Source organism: Ambystoma mexicanum, chromosome 9, assembly GCF_040938575.1.
Source record: "Ambystoma mexicanum isolate Mex_15411 chromosome 9, UKY_AmexF1_1, whole genome shotgun sequence".
Classification (NCBI taxonomy): domain Eukaryota; kingdom Metazoa; phylum Chordata; class Amphibia; order Caudata; family Ambystomatidae; genus Ambystoma; species Ambystoma mexicanum.
The window spans coordinates 693,785,956-693,807,285 of record NC_090931.1 but is presented as its reverse complement, the minus strand read 5'-3'; the positions used below and the strand labels follow the sequence as shown (position 1 = coordinate 693,807,285).

The window sequence follows — 21,330 nt, the reverse complement described above, 5'->3', positions numbered from 1 at the left end:
TTGGGACTCTGCAGATTCTCAGCTTATGGAACAAGAAGCATTTTGAAGGAACTCCGGAGGCGGTGGATGAGGTAAGTCCTTTATTTACTAGGCCAGACCCCATGGCCACACCGCCACTAAGCCCCAATTTCAACCATTCAACTGCACCTGGAATGCTGACCGCGGAGCAACGCGAGCCGGCATTCGAGTGCATTATGACACTTCACCTCCCCCCACTTAGCACATAACACATTAAGCAACAACAGAAAATGGGAACAAATTGGAACAGAACAATATGTGCACTAGTTAACTGAGAAACACTTATTTGTGATGTGAGAAAAAGGGAATATTGGGTAAAAACAGATTCAAACAAAGAATGCACGTGACAAGGTCACACGCACACTGCAGCAATAACACAGTCACGGTGTGGCCATGAACGCACACGCACGCTAACCACACACGTGTTACTCACTACCACCCTCCCACTCATAATCCCTCATTCTGACAGGAGGCATGCGCACCCACAACAGACGCCGCCATTCCTACCCGATGCCGAGGAACAAATTCCTCCTCAGACGGCACTCTCGCTCCCTCCTCACGACTGTCACCAGCAGATGCCTCATTATGTCCCTCTTCCAACTCCCCCGTGGACCCACCCACATGCTGTTCCACAGAGAAATCACTGAACTGAGACTCCAAATTAGAACCACAATGAACTGACGGTGCCCCAGCAGCACCCCTTAACACAACAACCCTTCTCTTGCTCCACCTTGTCATCGTCAAGAACCACATACCCTGTCCCCACCCTCACAACCACACGCGGGGACCTAAACATGCTCCACTCTCCCCTTCTCCACCACCTGGCATGTACACTTCCTCACCTGGAAGGTGTCTGAAAATTCTGAGTGCCTCGGTCCCAATACAGTTTTAATAGCGCTGCCTCCTTTTCATCATCACTATACTTCATTCCCCCAGCCACTCTCATGTATACTTTAAACGCGTCCACCCATAAATCCCACGAAACGGGGGGTTCGCCTGGTGACATTAGAATTGCTGGAGGAGGTCTGGCGTTACTATGTTGCATGGTGGCTGAGGGCCCCACCAGTCCTTTGCACCTGCAACTAGCCCACAGATGCCTTGTATGTCAGTGCTGCTCACTGCCGCTTACAATGAAGCTTATGCGCCATAAATGATGTTCCTGTTGTCGCAGTACCTTAACTAGCCCATACATATAGCACATTCCAGGACTGGTCACTCTCAGATCCCCCAAGTCATTATAGGTATAATGCATGTTTGCCTTCCCGTGCCACCTGGTGAAACCGCTATGGATCAGAAGAAAATGCTTCACCTGTAACAGTTTCTGCACTCACCCTGTATATGGCAGCATTCCAAAGCCAGTCACTTACAGGTTCCAAACACTGTTTCTCAGCCTGTACCCCTTGTAATGCAGCTTTAAATTACAAAGAAAATACTTTGCCACAGTACCTGTATTTGCCAATGGATATGACCAATTCCGAAATTCGATCGCTTCCAGATTCCAAAATAACTTGTTTTGTCGCCTCCTGCTCGTTCCGTGTAACTACCGTCAAAATCCAAACAAAACGTTGCCTGGCAACCAAAGATGGCTTCCGGAATGTCGACGTTGCTGTGTCCTTTCCTCCAGCTTATAGGCTCCAGTGACTGGGACTACTTCGGTGTTAGCCACCAGGCACGGGGATAAAAGTTGGCTATCTGTGCACTGCCGTGCCCAGTCCCTCTGCCCCTACCGTCTCCGCGATGGATTTGAAGGATAACTGGATCGAGTTGTGGCCGCCCGACTTGCCAATGTGCGAATTCCTGGACACATGGGACATACAGCGGCTATCCCTCGCTAGTGCTAATCCTCGTCGCCAATGAAGAAAATCCAGAGGCGGTGGATTAGGCAAGTCCTTTATTTACTAGGGCAGACCCCGTGGCCACACAGCCACTAAGCCCCAATTTCAACCGTTTAACAGCACCTGGAATGCTGACTGCGGAGCAACGCTAGCCGGCATTCCAGAGTACATTATGACCCATTTCAATGAAGTTGCAGCTCTCCACTCCTAAGAGGGGTCTTGAAGGGCCAGTTTCCTTGTTCTCGCCATGAGGGTCGCCTTCTACCATTTTCTTAAAGTGCCCATGGCTGCTAGGTTGTATGGGCGTAAAGTTCTAGCCCTATCGTGCCCTTGCCTTGAAGATTTCTATTATGGCCTGTTATCCGCCCCTGGGTCTGCGCTAAAGTGATTGGTTTGGGAGAGGGTCTGTTAAAAACTTTCCTCTTGATTTCATCAATATTTGGACCACTTCAAGCTACTTGTTGACACAAGCCACACTTGTGCACCTTCCTCAAAGATATTCCTAGCTACCTGAAAAGATGCTTATTGGTACCTGTGACTTAAAAGGCTGTAGGCTTCTGCTTTTCAGGGTAGGGGAGGTCCTCTTAAGGTTAGCGACTTATTTGAGTTTTCTAATGGTGTTTTTTATCTCCTTTTATTCTAAACCTACAAGTTCTGAAACCATTGATTACTTACCATTTTCTATTTCTTAATTCACTTGCTTTGCTTAAAGTATTTTAAAACTTATTTCTATCTGTATTTAAAAGTGAAGTGCTAGTGCTCTTAGCAGAGCACACCAAGGTGAATGTGTACATAATAGTAGTTTTAGTGTGTTTCTTATCTGTGGCTGTTCATTGAGTTTGCTAAGGCCTCAAATTTATTTTTACATTTTCTGCCTAACTTGTATCAAGAGTGCTCTGTGTGGGCTTAACTCAACCTTTCACCACTCGCACACCTTCCTAAGTCTAAGCCTTGCTGTTCAGTTACACTTCCCAGATAGAGTTTTGCTATACATTAGCGCTGGTCCCTGTTCATCAGAATAGCGTGGCCTCTCAGAATCTGTCCACAGGGCTGATTGTGAAAATATATTTTAATACAGTCCTTAGGGGGTTCTGGGTTATACATTGTGGGCCGATTTGCGCAAGTCAGACTTCTGTGGATTCCCACAGGTGTCCTCTTTTCCGAAATGCATGGGGTTCCCAGTTTTCCTTGGTGGCTTGGACACCCTAGGCCCAAATCTGTATGGTGCGCACATGAGCCAAATTCCTGAAAATGTGCTGTGTGAAAAGACTTGGGGTTATCTGTGTTTTAGGCTTTTCCCCTTTGCGCCCAGGTAGGTGCCACCCACACATGTGAGGTACCGTTTTCGTCGGGACAACTGTGGGAACGTAGGAAGGTATGACATTTGTTCTGCTTGCGCGGTTTTCGAAACATTTCGACCAATTTGCTGCTGCCTCTTGTCACACAATCCCCTCATTTCCCAAATGTGACCTACATTTAGTCGCTGCTTCAGGCACTATACACTTCTGTAACCTGCACAAGTAACCTACCCTTCAAAAGGTCTGCCTGTGCTCTTTCAAAAAATATATGCTTGCCCTTCCTCACCACATTTGTTTTCCTTATTTACACATGCTAAGTACGTCTGTTCAGCCTGTAAGCATAAGACTCCTGTGTACCATGGCTCTGTTTTTGTCTTGTGGTATTACTTGTTTTGTGAAACATTACAAAAAATGTGTGATTTCCTAACTGCAAGAGTCGGGGGAATGTAGCGGCGCATTGTTTTTCTCAGAATTCCTAGAAGCCATTGCCGTACCAGGCCAACCATGTCAATCACATAACTTTTAAAAAAAAAAATAAAAAATTTCCCCAAACTATGGAATCTTTCCCTACATAGTTGTTGCTTGAACTGCGCAAATCACCCCTTCTTAAACTTGGGATTCTGTCTACTTTTCAGAAACGTATGCCTTTCTGTCCTCCCATTCAGCTTTCCTACCCTTTTCTTCCATTCTGTCCACTCAACTTGTGCCTGAGAGCCAGGAAATGGGGAATTCAGCGCAGCAAACCATTTGTTCCTAGCTCTTAAAAGGAAAAAAACCACAGGCTTCTTTGTACATCATTTTATTGACATTTTTTGAAAAAACCCAAAATGTTCTCCCCTTTTTGTTATTTTCTCACCCTCCTACAGCAAACTAGGATTCCTGGGTGGCGTTACGACCACCTACATGTGGGAAAAAGGGGGCCGCATTTGGCTGAGATATCTCATGTAATAAAAGTTACAAGGCATTGAATGGCAACATACCAAATAACCAGAAAAGGTCTTGGCACTGGGGGACGAGGGGAAACCCATGTCACTTAAGGGGTTAAAGACTTGCATTCCCTTTTCTTCATACAGCATTCTGCTTTAACTTGCGTTGGGAAACAGTTTCTTACGCGTGACCTCTCTTTGATGTTAAACAGTCTTGTAACACTTCGGGAAAGTCAGCTGCTACTTCTTGAATGATTACCGGAAATGTTCGCCCTCTTAATAGGAGACATGGCACCACTCTCTTATGCTTTAAATGCAACAATTTGAATGTAACTGGTTTCTTTCTACACAGGCACTTTAACTTGTGCTGAATAAGCGTTTTCCCTTTGTTATAACGACTTCTTGCTACTATGAACAACTTTACTCCCTTCTACTTCAACACAAGTGATCGTTTAGCTGGTTATGGTTACCAGCAAGGAGTTGCTTGTGATTTGGAGTTTGGATCTTCATGCATCAGCTCCAACAGCAGTTGCGGGCTGCTTCTACTTCCTAACTTCCCTTCTTCTGCTACTGGCACTCTGCGGACCCACACACCACTGCAGCATGGGTGTCTCCGATCTGGCATCGACAATGGAGTCTTCTTTTCTCCAGCTTCCCTTAGCTTGCTTTTGCACACAGTCCTCAGGTGGATGCACAACTTCAGCTCTGCATTCACAGCAATTGGGCGCACCGGGAAAAAACGTTCGCTCCTCCCAATCTCTTCTGATGCAGCCACAGTCAAACCGGGTTTGTGAGCACAGGGCCACCTCAGAACCTGCAGGTGAAATCTGCTCTTCTCTCGTCCCCGCGTCCCTTCTATGTTCATACTTCTTAGTGAACTGCCAGCATCGTGCTCTGCTTCTTCTGCTACTGCTGCCGACCTTCCAGCTCCTGCTTCTTCTTTCTGCAGCCTTTTATGCCTCTAAGGTGGGGCAATTGGCTTTAGGTGCATGTCCTTAATGTTAATTTCCTGACCCTGCCAAAGGATGTTAGGCCTGCTTACCAGTCCTTTACCTCTGAATGCCTCTTCAGCCCTCTTCAGTCCCTGAGGGATTCTGGGACATGTAGTCAATTTTTAGGGCAGTTGGATTTTCCTATTTCTTTTGGTTGGTAAAAGGCCATCAGAAGGGTGGGGTTATGGGAAAATTTCAAATAGAGTTTGACCCAGTCTTCCTGGATGGACTCCCCCATGCGCCGTCCATGCAATCCTCCCGCAGTACACCAGAGGGTCTGGATTGGCGAGCGCCTGCCTTCCCCTGCCCACATAAGGGTCCCAGACCGTGTTCCTGGGGGGAATCCTATCGGATTCTCCACCCACATGCCCTTCTCCTAATGTCACTGGTTTCTTCAGCTTTATCCACATTCCCTTGTTCCTTAGCGTTCCGATGTTTCACAATAAAGCAATAGTGTTGCAAATCTAGAAACCAGCGCATTACTCTAGCCTCTGTCTTTTTCAAATGGATTGTGTCCTCATGTATTCCTCATCTTTGATATTCAATATCCAGCTTTAGCTGCTTCGGGAAAGAAAATTCGACAGAAGGCACTGTGCGTTGATGGCATCGACTCGATGTCCCTCGAGGGCCTCTGTCTCGAGGATGATGTCATTGAAGGTACATATAGCATGTGCAGCGCCCATTGACTTCAGTCCTGTTTTACCACTAAGCTATCGCTTTGGGAAATACAGCGTGCTTCTTTACTTCAAAAAGCTTAACTGCTTTGAGAAATCGAGTATGTCTTCGTCCACACCGTCTACCCCAAAGACCGGGTTCAAGAAGTGTTGAGATTGCGGGCCGAAAATGTCATTGACCGATCCTCACCCTATATGTTGATGGTGCCTTGGAGCAGTATGAGGTATTATGCTCCACTCCAAGTGCTAGTCGATGACAGGAAAGGCCTTGAAGGAACAAAAGGGGAAATTGACCGTAGGTTGAAACCCCAAATCATCTACCCCGACCAAAAAACCTTTGACCGACTAGTCGAGAAAGTTAAGAGGTCGAGTCGTGGCTCCCACCACTCGTCATCGAAGAAGTCGCACCTTAGCTTGCCTTCTTCGACTTCGTCGGGCGCTTCCTCTGTGAGGGTATCTTGCCCCACTAAGAAATCCACTCCGGCCGAGTGGGAGGCTTTCAGAGCAGAGATGCTACAAATATTTGAAAAACAAAAGCCTGTAAGCCATGCTCCTACCGTGCCTTCCAAAGAAGCCAGGAAGGAAAGTGCTCGACCTAAATCCTGTGCGCCCTCGAGACCGGGACGAACGCCTGATCCTCATCGGGAGCAGTCGAGGCCCGATCCGATGCGTCATCAAAGGATCCGTTGAGCCGAAAGCATAGGTCGAGGTCATCAACACCATCGATGCTGGCTGCGCCTTGAACGCCAGCCAAGCCCTTGACATCAACGCCAGCTGCACCATCATTGCTGGCTGTGCCATTGACGCCGAGTGCTCCATCAAATCCTATGGCATCAGTGAAAAACGTTTTGCAGGCTCTTCCAATGTCCAATTCATTAAACTTATGTGCCTTTACCAAGAAGGACTATTTTAAGTCCCTTACCTCAATATATAAGGAGAATTAACTCTCAGATAATGAAGCACCATTTGGCCTCCAGTATGATATGCCAAATGTACCAGAAAGCTTCATCTCTAAGGAATCAAGATTGAGGGACCTTTATGACAACCTGCAGAGGGGTGGACACCTCACATGAGCTATAGTTTGGAAGACTAGAGGCAGTGGAGCATGCTGATGCTGTCATATAGACAGCCCATGTCCAAGGTAGTAGAGTACATGGGGTGGAGTAGGCCTTGGTTACCATTCACAGGATGATCTCAGACATCCTGGAGAAGGGTCCTCAGTCAGATCCTATACTACCTTTTTACATTGCTCTGCAAAAAAGGGTTGCATCGAATTGGGAAACACCAGAAACCAATCCAGCTGTGAATAAGAATTTGACCAAAAAGTACCGCCCTTCCAGTAGTGACCACGACTACCTGTCAAAACACCACACTCTAGAGAGTCTGGTGGTACAGGTAGCAACTTCTACGCATGCAGCTTACCCTACCATCCCTCCAGATAGGGACGGCAAAAGAGTAGATGGATGGACAAGGAAGGTATTTTCTGCAGGGAGGATGGCGCTTAAATCGGCCAACTCCACATATGCCCTTACAAAATTTACATTCACTCTATGGGACTGCATTTCCATGGCGGCGGAGCACATTCCCGAGGGGGATGAGAGGCGGGTTCTTAGCCATAATTAGAGACGGCAAAGAAGCCATGTGTAAGTCTCTTCAATCAGGTCTGGATTCTGCTGACAGCATCAGCAGGGCCATGGCTACTAGCAGCCTCAGCCTTTTCGCCCTAGTGGACAGCCTTGGCGAGGCTCCTCACTCTTCAGTGGGAAGAGTGAGTAGAATGGCTGGTCAAAGAGGCCAAAGAAAGTTCCCTCATGGTGGACGAGAGAGATGCGTAGTCAGCTCAAGCAGGGGCATCTTTAACATCTGCCACTGCATCAGCCACCTCAAAACCTCTCTGAGGTCTTGAGTCACAATTCCTCAGTGGTGGGCAGACTGTCTCAGCATCTAGAAGAATGGCGAGTCATTACTTCGGAGTGCGTGGGTATTGGAAACCATAGCCCATGGGTACTGCCTTCCTTTCATACAGAGACCAGAGACCTCAGAGCAATCCTCCGGGGAGCCTCTCTTTGAGGATTCCAGATACGCTTCTCGTGCAGGAAATTTTAACCCTGCTAGAGAAAGGCACTATAGAACCAGAGAGGAACAAGGGATGGTATTCCCCTTATTTTTTAATACCAAAGAAGGACGGAGGACTGAGACCCATCTTGGACTTGAGATACTTGAACAAGTTCCTCAGGAAGGACAAGTTCAAGATGGTCACTCTTTCTCAGATCCTTCAGGCCCTCCAACTCCAGGACTGGATGGTGTCATTGGACCTTCAGGATGCTTATTTTCATGTGCCAATCCATCTCAAGCGCAGAAAATACCTGCGGTTCGCAGTTGGCGATTCCCATTATCAATTTTGAGTTCTGCCATTCGGGCTAACCTCTGCCCGAGGGTTTTTACCAAACTGATGGGGGTGGTGGCAGCGAATCTCAGGAGAGGGAGGATTCACGTCTACCCCTACCTGGACGATTGATTGATCAAGGCGCATTCTCTTGAACAAGTCCTGGATCATCTCAACGTCACCAGCTACTCTCTTAACAGACTGGGCTTCTCCCTCACAACTACAAGAAGTCCTATTTGAGACCTTCTCAAAAGCTCTAGTTCATCGGAGCTGTACTGTATACGTCCTTGGGAAAGAGCTCACCACCCGAGATGAGGGCTCAAGACATTCCGCAGATGGGTCACCAAGTTTCAGAGTGCTCCGCATCTCCCTTACGTTTTTTTTGAGGTTGCTTCCGCCTCATGGCATCCTGCATTTTTCTGGTGCCAGAGGCCCGCCTGAGAATGAGAACCCTTCAATGGGCTCTCACAACTCAATGGTCCCAGTTCTCAGGAAAGATGTCGGACCTACTTCAGGTTCCAAGCAGGGTCGCACAGGGTCTTCTGTGGTGGGCCTGCAAGGGCAACTTTCTGAAGGGAGAACCTTTTTGGCAACCATGGTCGGGGATAACAGTGGTGACGGACACCTCACTCACTGGGTAGGGGAGCCCACACCAATGATTTGACAGTCAGCAGTCGTTCTCCATCGGAGTCCAAACTATATATCAATCTTTTGGAGCTGAGGGCAATTGGACTAGCGCTGAAGGCCTTCCTGCCCTCTGTGCAGGGAAAGCATGTCCTGATAATGACGGACAATACAGTGGCCATGTACTACCTCAACAAGAGAGGAGGTGTAGGGTCACTACCACTTTTTCAGAAAGGCAATGCAGCTCTGATACTGGGCAATTCGAGAAGGAATATCCTTATCGGCAGTTGACCTAGCCGGAGAGGAGAACACGGCGGCGGACGCTCTGAGCAGGCAGAGCACAGTCTTCCACGAGTGGTAACTAGCTTAGGAAGTCCTTCAAGAGATCTTTTCCGTTTGGGGAACCCCTCAAGTGGATCTGTTTACGACCGGTGTCAACTGGAAGTGCGAACTGTACTGCTCCAGGGAGTTTTCCCCCAAGAGGAGCTCTAGGAGACGCGTTTCCACTCATGTATGCCTTTCCTCCATTCCCCGCCTTTCCTCACGTGATCAGGAGGTTGAGAACATTTGGGAAACTCCTGATCCTAATTGCCCTGGATTGGGCCATATGTCCTCCAATCCGTATTCCACAAAGAGAAGACCTTCTCTCGCGAGAGGCGGGTCGGGTTCTCCATCCAGAGGTCAAGACACTCCACCTTCACGCTTGGTTTCTGAGCGGCTGAGATACAAGGATTGTGACCTCCCGGATGACGTAATGGAGATTTTGCTTTCGGGCACAAGGCCAGCAACAAAGTCGTTGTACCGTTGCCATTGAAACACATTCTGCAAATGGTGCAAGAACAAGAATGTAGATCCTTTTCTGTGTGAAACACTGGATGTTTCATCATTTCATTGGTGCTATTAAAGGCTATTTGGTGGCGCTGTCCATCTTGAAGCGCTCGTCAGAGGAATGTTCATATTTCAGAATTCCACTGATGACAATTTCTAAAGGGGCTCACCATGTGTTCCCTCGAACTCCTTTCCAGGTACCAACTTGGGACCCTATATGTTGTTAACATTTCTTGTGTGTGCACCCTTTGAACCTCTCATGTCCTTTAAGGTTGTTAACCTTTAAAACCATTCTCTTGGTAGCCATAATTTCAGCCTTTAGAGTGAGTGAGTGAGTTACAGGCACTTTCATCTAAACCACCCATTACTACCTTCCATAAGGATAGGGTTGTTCTGAGGGTTAAGCCTTCATTCTTACCCAAGATCATTTCTGACTTTCACGTAGGACAGAAATCTTCTTTCTATCCCCCACTTCAACCTGGCAAGGAGAAGGAGGGATTACACGGGTTGGACCCTTGCAGAGTTTTGAGCTTTTATATATCTAGGCTGTCAAAACTTTGTATTGATGATCACCTTTTCATTGGATATACGGGCCACAAACTGGGTCAGGCTGTTAAGAAACGGACTTTATCCAGGTGGATCATTCTGGCTATTTCGGAGTATTGCAGACTGGCAGGCATGGATCCTCCTAAAGGGTTAAGAGCCCATTCCACCAGTGACATGGCTACCTCTACAGCCCTGCAAAGGGGTGTACTGATAAAAGGTATTTGTGAGGCAGCAATGTTTTCCAAGATTCACACGTTCACTAAACGTTACTGCCTAGAGTCTTCCCTTGGTCAGGATGAGAGCTTTGGAAGAGCAGCCCTGCATTCGGTTCATGAAAACCTAATAAGAAACTGAAATTCTTACTCCCTCCACCAAATCCAACACTGCTTTGGGAGTCCATCAAAGATTAAGAATACGTGGGAGGACACAGTCCCTTCGAATAACATGTTACTTACCCCCTGGTAACGTTTTTTTGACTGGATGGTCCTCCCACGTATGCCAAATTCGAACTGGTAGGGTCACAACCAGCAGAATACCAAGACTCCATTTGTAATATTTAGTAGCTTGTAGCTGCTCAAAAATACCTTCACATAAGGTAGCTTATTTTCATAACCACCTTGTGTTTTCATTTTCTTATTGAATAGTATGTGTTCTACTTTATCTTAACCACCAATTGCCATCCTATGGGTTGCCGTTCACTGCTTAGCCATGTCTACCACAAGGTGAGTTTTAGGAAGTATGTCCATCGTGTGTGGAATTCCCCTCATCTGGTGAGTTCCCCTGCACTTCTTGCTGGACTGTTTTTTTTCAGACTCTTTAGAGTGAGTGGGAACCTTTTTCCTCACTCACTTCTTGTTTTGTTCTCTGGGCACCCCTTTTTTGGTTTCTTTTGGTGGATTCTGCTTTCCACCATCTGTTCCTATGGCATCTGCAAATTCCTACTGCAGCACACAGCACCTTATGTGTAGTGATGCTGGGAGCTCCTTGAGCTTCCCTTTTTGGTGTTGTCATTTTTCTTTGCAGGAACAAATGTTCCTAAGGATCGGTGGATGTTTTTCTTTATATTTTCTTTATCCTACCTACCCTTTCCTTTGTGAGGGCAGCACATCCCTTCTTAAGTGGAGCGCAGAGGGGATTCTTTGTGACCAGTTTCTCACTTCTGTAAATTCCTAGTTACAGTAACAAATCCATGTGAGTGACTGGTGGATGTGGATATTTTTCTAAATTTTGTGAAACTTCTATTTGCAGGCTGTGTTTGCAGCTGCTGTAAGGGACACATGGGACACCATTGAACCAAAATGGATCCGGTCTTCTTTTTTCTCCAACTCACAATCGTTTGTTCTTTCTTGGTCCTTCTGCCGCGCTGGGTGGGGAGGTCCTTGTATGTCTCGTCTTAGCTGGGGTCCCTTTGTGAAGCACGCCCGAAGGCGCCAGTGTGTCTGGGAGGACAGGAAACTGCTAGTCACCGAAACTCCTCGGGTCTTTGGCCTCCAGTAAGACTGCTTGGATCCAGTCAAAATGGGGGGCCTGGCTATCCCTTGAGGACAGCCCCAGCCACGTTTGAATGGAAGCATGCATGTTAAATTGCTGGTTTCCTTTTATAAAATGTGAAGGGTCTTGATGCTGAAGCCAGAGTTGACCACTTGGAGATCCATTCCGAAGAGGAGAATGACTACGTCTGCAGCCACCTCCAGAAACTGCCAGTGCCATCTGAGTGACCGCTGATGCTCCAGTCCTCTTTCCCAAGCGACAGGGAAGCTCCAGAAGGGACTACTTGATCCCATTGATTGGTGGGACCAACCAGTCTGAAGACGACCTCCTGCATTTTGTGCCATCCCTCGACGAGATGTGACCATCTCCAGCTGCAATTCACCAATACCCTGGGACCTGCGACCATTGTGTGATGCATCCCCTTTCGAAGAAGGAATCCTCCTGAAACTTTGGTGGCCTCCTTCTGGACATCCAGAGGCAAGATTCCGCTAACTAAAATCCCCTCATCAAAGTGCTGGACTGAGAGAACAAGCTGAATCGACCGGACGGTAACCGCTCTTCACTGGTGCTTTGAAAAGGGTGCCAAAAACCACAGAACAGAGACAAATCTGTTACTGAGAGTCCCTCCACTTGACTGCTACTGCGAGATCCATTCCAGAATTCCTCCTTCGCCTGCCTGACTAGGAATCCGGTGACCGGGTCTCCTGCAGCTGTATCATGGGGATGTTGTGCTGCGTTCTCTTCTTCACTTATAAGGTACTGTGAGACTCTTGGTAGAACATACCTAGAGTTGCTTTGTTGCTCCTGTGTGGCTGGAGTGCTGATTCAGGTGTTTGGGAGGTCGCCCATACATGTTTGCGACAAATAATGTTACTTCCTACAAGTCTTCTTCTGGAGCTCTTGCCTTTCAACAGCCTGTGCATTGCTTGTGTTCGCCCCCTCCTCTCCGCCGTCATACCTAGATGGGGATGGACTTTTAACGCCTAAGGTCTATGTGAAATTAATGCAAGTCTTACCTACTCTGTTGGTTTTGATTCATTCGGCCTTTCTTGAAACAGTGATTCTGAATTTTAATTGCCAAAGTGCTTTAACTTATCTTGAATTGCTTACAACTGATCTACAGTTGTGTGTGTAAAATTAGTTTACCTATCAGTGTAATCCTTCTGTGATTGTTGGTTGATGAATACTTTTACTAACCTGAAGATACTCTCTCCCTTACCTGAATTATAACTTAAGGTTTATCATTGAAGTGAGTTACAACTGCAAAGGTCTTACTGTATATATGTATAAAGTGTATCCTACTCAACTGAATTGAAAAGAAAAGTTAATTTAACATTGCCTAGTTTGTTTAATAAATAATCATATTTATATATGACTGCAAGTGTGTAGTGTCTTCTTGAATGTTTGTGTGCTCAAAGGTCTTTTATTTTTATTTATTTGAATTTATAAAGCACACAACAGCCCTGGGGCATCGTGGCGCTGTTACAGAATACTTGCTTGGTACAGTCACAGAATACCTGCTTGTTACAGTCATACATGGAGCAATAATGCCGAGCATAGTGGTATGAGTTAGAGGTTCATTTGGTTAGATCGGAACATCAAAGTGATACATCTATGTTAAACGTACAGGGCATAGGCAGGCTTAGCTGAACAGGTTAGTTTTCAGCAGTTTGCGGAAGACCGTGTACGATTTTTTTGTTTCTTAGTGCAGTGGGCAGGTCGTTCCAGTTTTTGGGTGCCTGGTGTCTTCGTACAACCCTTCTCCCTCCTAAAATAAGCCTAGCTGCTCAGCCATAACTACCAAACCTTTTGGGTAGTTCAGGCATATATTGAGAGTTGGAGCCCTGAACACTAAAAGGAGAGTCTTCTAAAATCCTACCTAGGGAGTTTTACAAACCTTCACCTCAACAGTGAGCAAGGGAAAGTTTGTGACAGACCCTGTTGCCTACCTGCATATGCCTCCCGTTTCCCATGAATGCAGGGAAAAGGGGAACCTTCCTAAAACATTCATCTAATTACTGTATTATCTTATTGGCTTAAATGTGTTTAGCAGGTAAGAACAACAAATACATCCGCACTCTGTCTGAACATTAATTGTTCACTCATAAGTACTTTTTACCTGAGGTGCATTTTCTGTTGATTGTGTCCTTTAAAGATAACTTGAGAAAAATCATATGGCTTGGCAAGCATTTGTGCCTTTTTTGGCAGCTCAAGGAGAGTTCTGCCACTGGTTGAGCTTTGCAATCCCTCTAGGGTTGTGCTAGTGCTTACAAATCAACTACTTATGATCTTAATCTATTGATGTTGCATTTTTCAGGTTTGCTAGTGAAATCGCAGGTGTTGATGATTTGGGCACTACAGGCAGAGGAAACGAAATGGTGGTCGGCACTTACATTGAGAAAATGTTCATGTCGGAGCTCTCTGGCAATGTCATTGATCTCTGCCCAGTGGGGGCTCTGACATCCAAGCCTTATGCCTTCACTGCACGTCCGTGGGAAACCCGGTATGATTTAAGTAACAATATACATTTTTTCTTCTGGCTATTGATTACAAAAAGATTAGTGTTGTCTTGTATTGAGTTTTAATTTTCTCTATTTTCCCATTATGGCTGTTGGTTAATTATGTTGATGACAAACTAGTATTCAGTTTAATGGGAGTGTGCAATAAAGTCCTAATTGTAGCTCTTCGGCTAACTCCTTCTCTTCACAACAAAGAAGCATTCAATTACTAAGATGGATTTCAAAAATCTACCCTCGGATTGATTTCGGGAGGCCAACCTATTGTGAACAGGGAAGACACTGAAGCCTAGCCGTACCCAATCAAGGTGTAGGTAGCAGAGCTGTAAAGTTTACACTCCGAGGGGACATGAGTGATCTAGGGCTACAATGAACCCGCACAGAACACCAATAATTCCAGTTAGAATGGTAAATATAGAACAATCCAATGATTTATTAGTTCTTTAAAATGCACACTAAGCAAATATAGTCACACATTATTATAAAATGGATATACACACTCACCCTTAAAGAAAGATAGAAAATATTTGATTCAATAACCAGTTTAAAACAGGTAAGTAGTTGGATGCATACTATTCAGTAGAATCACATTAGAGTAACCATAAAACCATTCACTTACACTTGGTAAGTTCAGCCCTCTGGTTTGGAGACTTGTGCCATAAAGCCATCCGTTCCAGAATTACCCCTTTCAGGAAGGCTTGCTATGTGATTGCAAAATGGCTGGGGTTATGGCTCAAAGTTCAAAAAGATAAGTTAAGGTAAGTAACTCGCTCTATTCCACTACACTAGGCTAGGCCTAGGAAGGGGTCCTTGGTCACCACCACCAAAGTCTGGAATTAGTGCAGTAGGGACAGGATTTTGCGCCCATTTAACCATATGTAGAACAGAGGGGGAAAAAAATGTGTTTGTTAACCTACCCCCTGACTGTTTTCTCCAGAGATCACTGCTGAGGTTCCGGATTCCATTGGGGACACATTCTTCTCAGGTTGTTGGTGCAGAGGTCGGTCACTTTCTGTGGCAGGATTTACTGTTGGTCGGTTACAGTACTTGAATCTCGGTTGCCAGCACTTTCCAGCTAAACACCCATGTGAAGAAAAGATCGACTTCTGTGGAGCATACAAGCTCAGGACTCCACCAGGGAACGAAGGTAGTGAAGGAATCGTGGTGACTCCTGATTGCAACAGGGGTCACCACAGTCAGGCAGTGACAGAGGATCTTCAATGGAAGAGCAAAGGATTAGGCCAAGCACTGCTTACATTGGCACAAGAAGGCTGAAAATGCAGGGGCAGGCATCCTTGTAGTACACGCTGTAGATCCTCCAAGCTCCAAGGATGCACTTAGAATTGTGATGGCTGCAGCGAGCTAGAAGAGAGCGAGTCAGTCCACCAGTTGGTCCAAGAACTCTTCTGAAAGCTAAGAAGGCACAGATCCTCGAACAGGGGACAAGACTGGTTGGTCCCACAGGTCCAGGGGGTCGATGCACTTGAGATCAGGACAGAGGAGCAGGACTTCACTGGAGTCTGTGCTGGTTAGCTTTAGGAATTTTCCTTGAGTCATCAGCGGGTGCACTTCTTTGTAGGGGTCTTGGCTCCAACGATCTGTCGAATTGCTGCACAAGTCCTCCTTTTATCCAAGATGTGAACTGGAAGCTTGCCCATTGCACTATTCAAACTGGTAGTGTCTCTCCAATCATGGATAGCCACTGGTCACATCTGCCCAGCAACAGATATTTAGGCACCAGGATGTGTACAGGGATCAGACTGTCCCAGCCCCCACATCGGGCTCTGTTAGGTACAGATTTGGGGTAGGACACTTAGGGTGTACTACAACAATCTCAGCCTCCTGGCAATAGGACCAAACCTTCGGTAGAAGTCTGTACTACACAGGTTGGTAGTGTGGTCGAGCAGCCAGGCTTATCTCAAGAGTGGTCAATGTGAGCTGTAGAGTAGTTACACAAAGATTCACAGTGACAAGTAATCAAACAAACACTTAAACTCAAGGTTTCTTGATAAAAGAATTATTTATTTATCTACCGGTCATTTAGATAAGCCTTCTTTAGAGGGGAGCAACACACAAATACCTTCAAAAATACACACTCTTAGTTCCTAAATCAGCAAGCACCCATTTGGGATGCCACACAGACACTTCCTACACCCTCAGGTGACATCAATAGTTAGGACACTGTGGACATTGATATGTTACTGTTAGCATTTAGAATAGCACTGAGATGTGTTAAAGAAAAGGTTAAGAACAAGCAAGAGATAACAAATATTCTTAAGTAGGCAAATGCTTTTCAACCCTCCCCAGTGTCCGAGGAGAGTAGTCTTTGAAACCGACTAGGCCAAAGTCAATAGGCAAAAGTCTATGTAGCTGAAGCACTTCTTGCAGGTAAGTAAGAAAAGTCTTTGCACAATGTTCTAGAAGTCTTTAGTGAAGAAGAAGAATAATCAATGTAGGGCCACAAGCTGTTAGGCTTGTGAAGAATAGAAGCAAATCTACAACAAGAGGTAAGTTCTCTTAGATTTTACAGTACCTTTAGTTAGAAGAAAATGCAGCAGATGAATTCAGTTCCTGTGCAGCTCTGCAGATACTGGTGTTCCTGGGCCTCAGTCGTGGTGACAAGAGGGATGACTTCTGGGGACTCCTGCGCTGCAATGGGACGGTTACCGACAGCAACCGGCAATCTTCAAACTAGTGGCAATTCAGTGTTTCAGCTCCTCGCGTCTCCCGTAAACAGCACCACCGCGGTTCCTGGCTGTCGAGATGGGCTTTCCTTGCCTCTGGGGTCCAGCACTCTGTTGTTGCGCAGGCTCGGTCAGTCCTGCTTCCTGGGAGTCCGGAGGATCTTCCTGGAGCTCTTGGCCAGCTTCAAAGCAATGCACTCAAACTAGTGTTCCTCTCCCTGGCGTTTCGGTTTCCAGCAGCAACTCTGTGGAAATTCAACCAGCTCAGAGAAGAATGTCCAGGTAGCTTACTTTGGAGTTAATTTGTCCCACCAACTCAAAGCAAGAAGTCATCCTTGCAGGGGCTTCTGTCAATACAAATTTGGAGTTTCAGCACAGTAGCAGGGCTTCACCGGGCAATTCAACGGTCCAGGAGTTGCAGGAGGTGTCCTCTTCAAGTTCTTCTTCGGATTCATTCGTCGATTGGTCGACTCTGCCTTCCAAGCCAAAAAGCCTCGCCTTTTATGCAGGTTTCTCCCATTCATTCCAGCCTGGCTGTTAATCACCCAGCAGGGTGGCTGTCCTTGCCGGACAGCCAGCCAGCCAATCAACTAGGAGTGCATTCGTGTCTCCTAGGACACTAAGCACAAGGAATTTCGGGCACCTCTCTCACTTCCTGCCCCCACCAGACACCATGGAGCCAGAGGCGGGCTTCACTCGTGAATCCCGCCAAAGACAACACGAACAAAGGGACTAAGCCTGGATTGGCGTGCAGAGTAAATCTCAAGAAGGACCTTTCCACAAAGAAATGGCGAAAAAAGAAGACTGGGCCATTTTGACAGATATGGCACGCAAGGGTGCTTTACTGCAGCTGCGAACGTAGTCCGCGATAAAGACACACCACGGTAGTAAAAAGCAAACCACTGCCACCAGTCATACATCGAGGAAAGGGTAACATAAAAATGTTACATGAGAAGCTAGACAAAGGGGATACTATGTAACCACTCCAGCACCCTATTGTAAGATGGTGTGTGCTGGGTCTAGAAGTGTAAAAGTGTAAGTAAAGTCAATTTCACTTTACTGTTCTTGGAAACAGTAGTTATCCAAGAGAAAGGTATTTAAACCTTTGGGGAAATCTGGAAGACTTCCCTGTAGCACTACACTGTGAAGGTGCTGTGTGCTACAATGTAAAAAGATGCCTATGGAGTTTGTCAGATTCCAAAAACTAAAAGGAGCACAGTGTAAAAAAATCACATTAAAATACATGAGACAGTGGGGAAAAAGGGTCTCACTCTCTCCAGGTAAAAATGAAAAAGTCCAGCAAAAGAGCTGGGGGTCTCTAAAATAGAGAGGAATTAGCACTTTTCTGAGAATTCTCCCTAACAGGCTCCCACACAATTGGCCCATTTGCCTGGGAAAGCAGCAGCTTTCCCTGGAAAATGGCTTCCCATATATGGCAATTCTGGACTCGAGCGGGCAGGAAGAAGGCCAAAGAACAATATTGCCAAAGGACAGCCAATAACCTCATAGCCATCTTAGAGTGCTGGCAGCTCTTAGTAGCCAATTGCGATAAATGCAACAGCGCACAAGTAAAATGTATAAAATGCAATACAACAATATCTGCTGCCACCAGCCCATCTTATACACATTTGTAAATGTAACAAAAAAGCCACTACAGAAAATTAGAAGTATACATAGTATCCTAACCGCACTTCACTTTATGGTGATGTGTACAGTTGTCAAAATACAAGAAATCTATAATGAGGTAAGTAGTCTCTCAGTACTGATCGTCTTATCGCCTGATCAGTTTCCCCATAAGAATGAGCAAAAACACAAGGAGGCTTTACTTACCTCCAAAAAAAAAAGAAATCCGATCACGAGTATAAACAAAGCAAAAAGAAATTGTCCTATAGAAGTCTATGGGAGGAAAGCGGCAAAAAGAAAATATTTCTCAATTTACCACAATTTGCTAAAAACGTTGTGCACTAGTTCTTAACTTTTTGTGTTTGTCCCTGATGTAATAAATGCAGATCTCTCCATGATGCATAAAAAAAACAAAAGTATGATCACTATCCAGTAGCAGAGAGGCTTCAAAATGACAAATATTTGTTTTTCCTTTACCCAGAAAGACTGAGTCAATTGACATTCTTGATGCTGTGGGTAGCAACATTGTTGTTAGTACGAGGACAGGAGAGGTGATGCGAATTTTGCCAAAGATGAATGAAGATATCAACGAGGAGTGGATCTCTGATAAAGCACGGTAAAATGCTGCTTTGCTTCAAATTACTTTTCCTGAACTATTCACCAAATTCTCCAAGTTGGCCAAAAATCGTTTCCATTGTTTCGGGTATCTTCCCATCAGCAATTTCCTTGTAGCTCTAAATGTGTTTGTGCTTGCCAATCCTTAAGCACTGCTTTATCTGCATTTCACTGTATAAGGTTGCACCGTTACCACCTGCTGCCTAATGCAGTGTGTGTGGCTTTTAAAGTGACTGGTTCTTTTATTATTATTTTTTATTCATCTGTTTTGATTTATTTTTTAACGTCCACAAACAACACAAAAGCATGCACAATAAGCAAGTAACAAACACATTAGAAGTATACTAGCAGCAGTAGATCAGTTGCCCTATATGGAAAAGAAGGAAAAGGGGAACAAAGAAAAAAGGGGGCGGGGTGTTGGGCATACAGCTCATTTAAAGGTGTCCCAAATATCAGAGCATTTGTTTTGCTTCTTTCAATCTGAAAGGACACCTTGTCTCTGCTGGATAGAATTGACAAATCATGCAACCAGTCATCAACAGTAGGTTTGAGATCCCTCTTCCAAAATGTTAAGATGAGTTTTTGGCCATTCAAAGGGCCCTATAAACCCAGAAAAGCATTCCAGCGGGCACTTTGATGCAAGCTAGGAACAGGCCCAGCAAATAGATCACGGGTGTAGGGGGGAGAGAAGACCCCAACACAAGGTCAACACGCTGAAGGACATTACCCCCTCCAAAAGGGTCGTCCTATTTGACTGAGCCAAAACATATGTAAAATTGTGCCCACCTCTCTTGCAATTCCAACAGATGTCACTTAGACTAACGTTACAATGCTTCATTGTCCATGGAGACTGGTAAATACAGTGAGAAACCCTTTGGTGGGTATACCTCAAATCCAGATCAATCTTCTACATGCAGGAGGCTGCTCATGACTCCATACCCCATCAGAAATGGCATATCCTAAATCAGAACTCAAAGTACTCCTACCATACTGAGAAGCCGTCTCAAACCCTGCCGGTGACAGACGTTTATAAAGTAAGGAAGCAGAAAGCGGCATACTCATAGCTAAGTGCAGAACCAACGGTATGCCATGCAATGTGGTTTCAGAGGTGAGAATAATACCTCGGAAAGGTTACTTAGAGCCTGATAAGAGTTTCTGAGGACTGCTGCTTATATTTAAATCTCAAAAATTGAAGAGACTTACACACCAGACCCCATAAAAGGAGGTGAAAACCCTGAGACGATTAGGGCCATTGCCACTTGTAATAAAGCACAGGGAGTGAACGTCGACTCTGGACAGCAACCTCACTCAAATTCCACTGCCCCCGCCCTCCCAGCAGGCCCCTATTGAGCTTTCCAATGAGTTCGATGTTCTTGCCCCCCTAAATGAAACTGAATGGGTAACCTTGACACCTTCTCCCATAGCAAGTGGCCAAGAGGCCCCCTGGAAAACAGTGACTCGCAGAAAAAGGGGTAAGGGAAATAAGCCTAGCAATCCCTACCTGATAAGCAAATTACCAAGCGTGGCGCTCTCCTACTCAGCAGGATAAGAGTACCCAGACAGACCCCATGCCCGGAACCTAGTAGCTGTCCCCACATTCATGGCCTCCCAAACATTGTGGGGACCACTTTGGTTGACCAGTGCATTCTAACCTTGGTGGAATCCTTGACCATGATCTTTGGAAAACAGCTGAGCTCTATTGTAGAAGAACTGAGGGCGCTCAGGAATGCGATTGATTGTTCTGGGGGCACTGTGGAGGGCCCCAGGACTGCCATGGGTGATGCCAGTCTAATATGAGATATAGTAAGAGGGTTGCTGTAGGAAGATTACAGGAGCAGCCCAACATTAGGCCCATTTTGAGAGAAGGGGGCAAGATGTTGGACCGTTCTGATGGACCCCCTGGCACAGGTGGGGGTGAGGGCGCTGGCAACCGCTGGGGACTAGGTCCCGGGAAGGAGGGTGCCTGGCGGTCGCGGGTATATGAGCCCCCTCCACCCTTTTGAGGCTAACCCCTCTGCCCAACCAGGCTGGCCTTCTCGGTACCTCGTCCTGTGGCATTGGTCCTCACCTTTCTGCCCCAAACCTGCACCCTCTGGGGCTCACCAGGGGACAGCCATTCTAACAGACAAGAATCACTGTGCCAAGAGGCGCACAGGTCCCCAAGGTCTTCCTAATCAATGTCCCACATCTGACAAGAGGGTATTTGAGGATGCTGAGTCGCTCAGAAATGCCTTTATTGGTTTAGGGAGACTAGGGGGGTGCCTCTCGGTAATC

The 21,330-nt window shown here is 46.1% G+C and overlaps 1 protein-coding gene across 3 annotated transcripts in view; it reads left to right on the top strand.

Annotated features, from left to right (window-relative positions):
* The window catches only part of NDUFS1 (NADH:ubiquinone oxidoreductase core subunit S1), a 1,009,292-nt gene that overhangs the window by 289,990 nt on the left and 697,972 nt on the right, over positions 1-21,330 (top strand). For all 3 annotated transcript variants that reach the window (XM_069615565.1, XM_069615566.1, XM_069615564.1), the window contains exons 8-9: positions 13,936-14,121; positions 18,923-19,057. In XM_069615565.1, the coding sequence (XP_069471666.1) occupies positions 13,936-14,121; positions 18,923-19,057 (321 nt within the window). The remainder of the gene's footprint in view (positions 1-13,935; positions 14,122-18,922; positions 19,058-21,330) is intronic.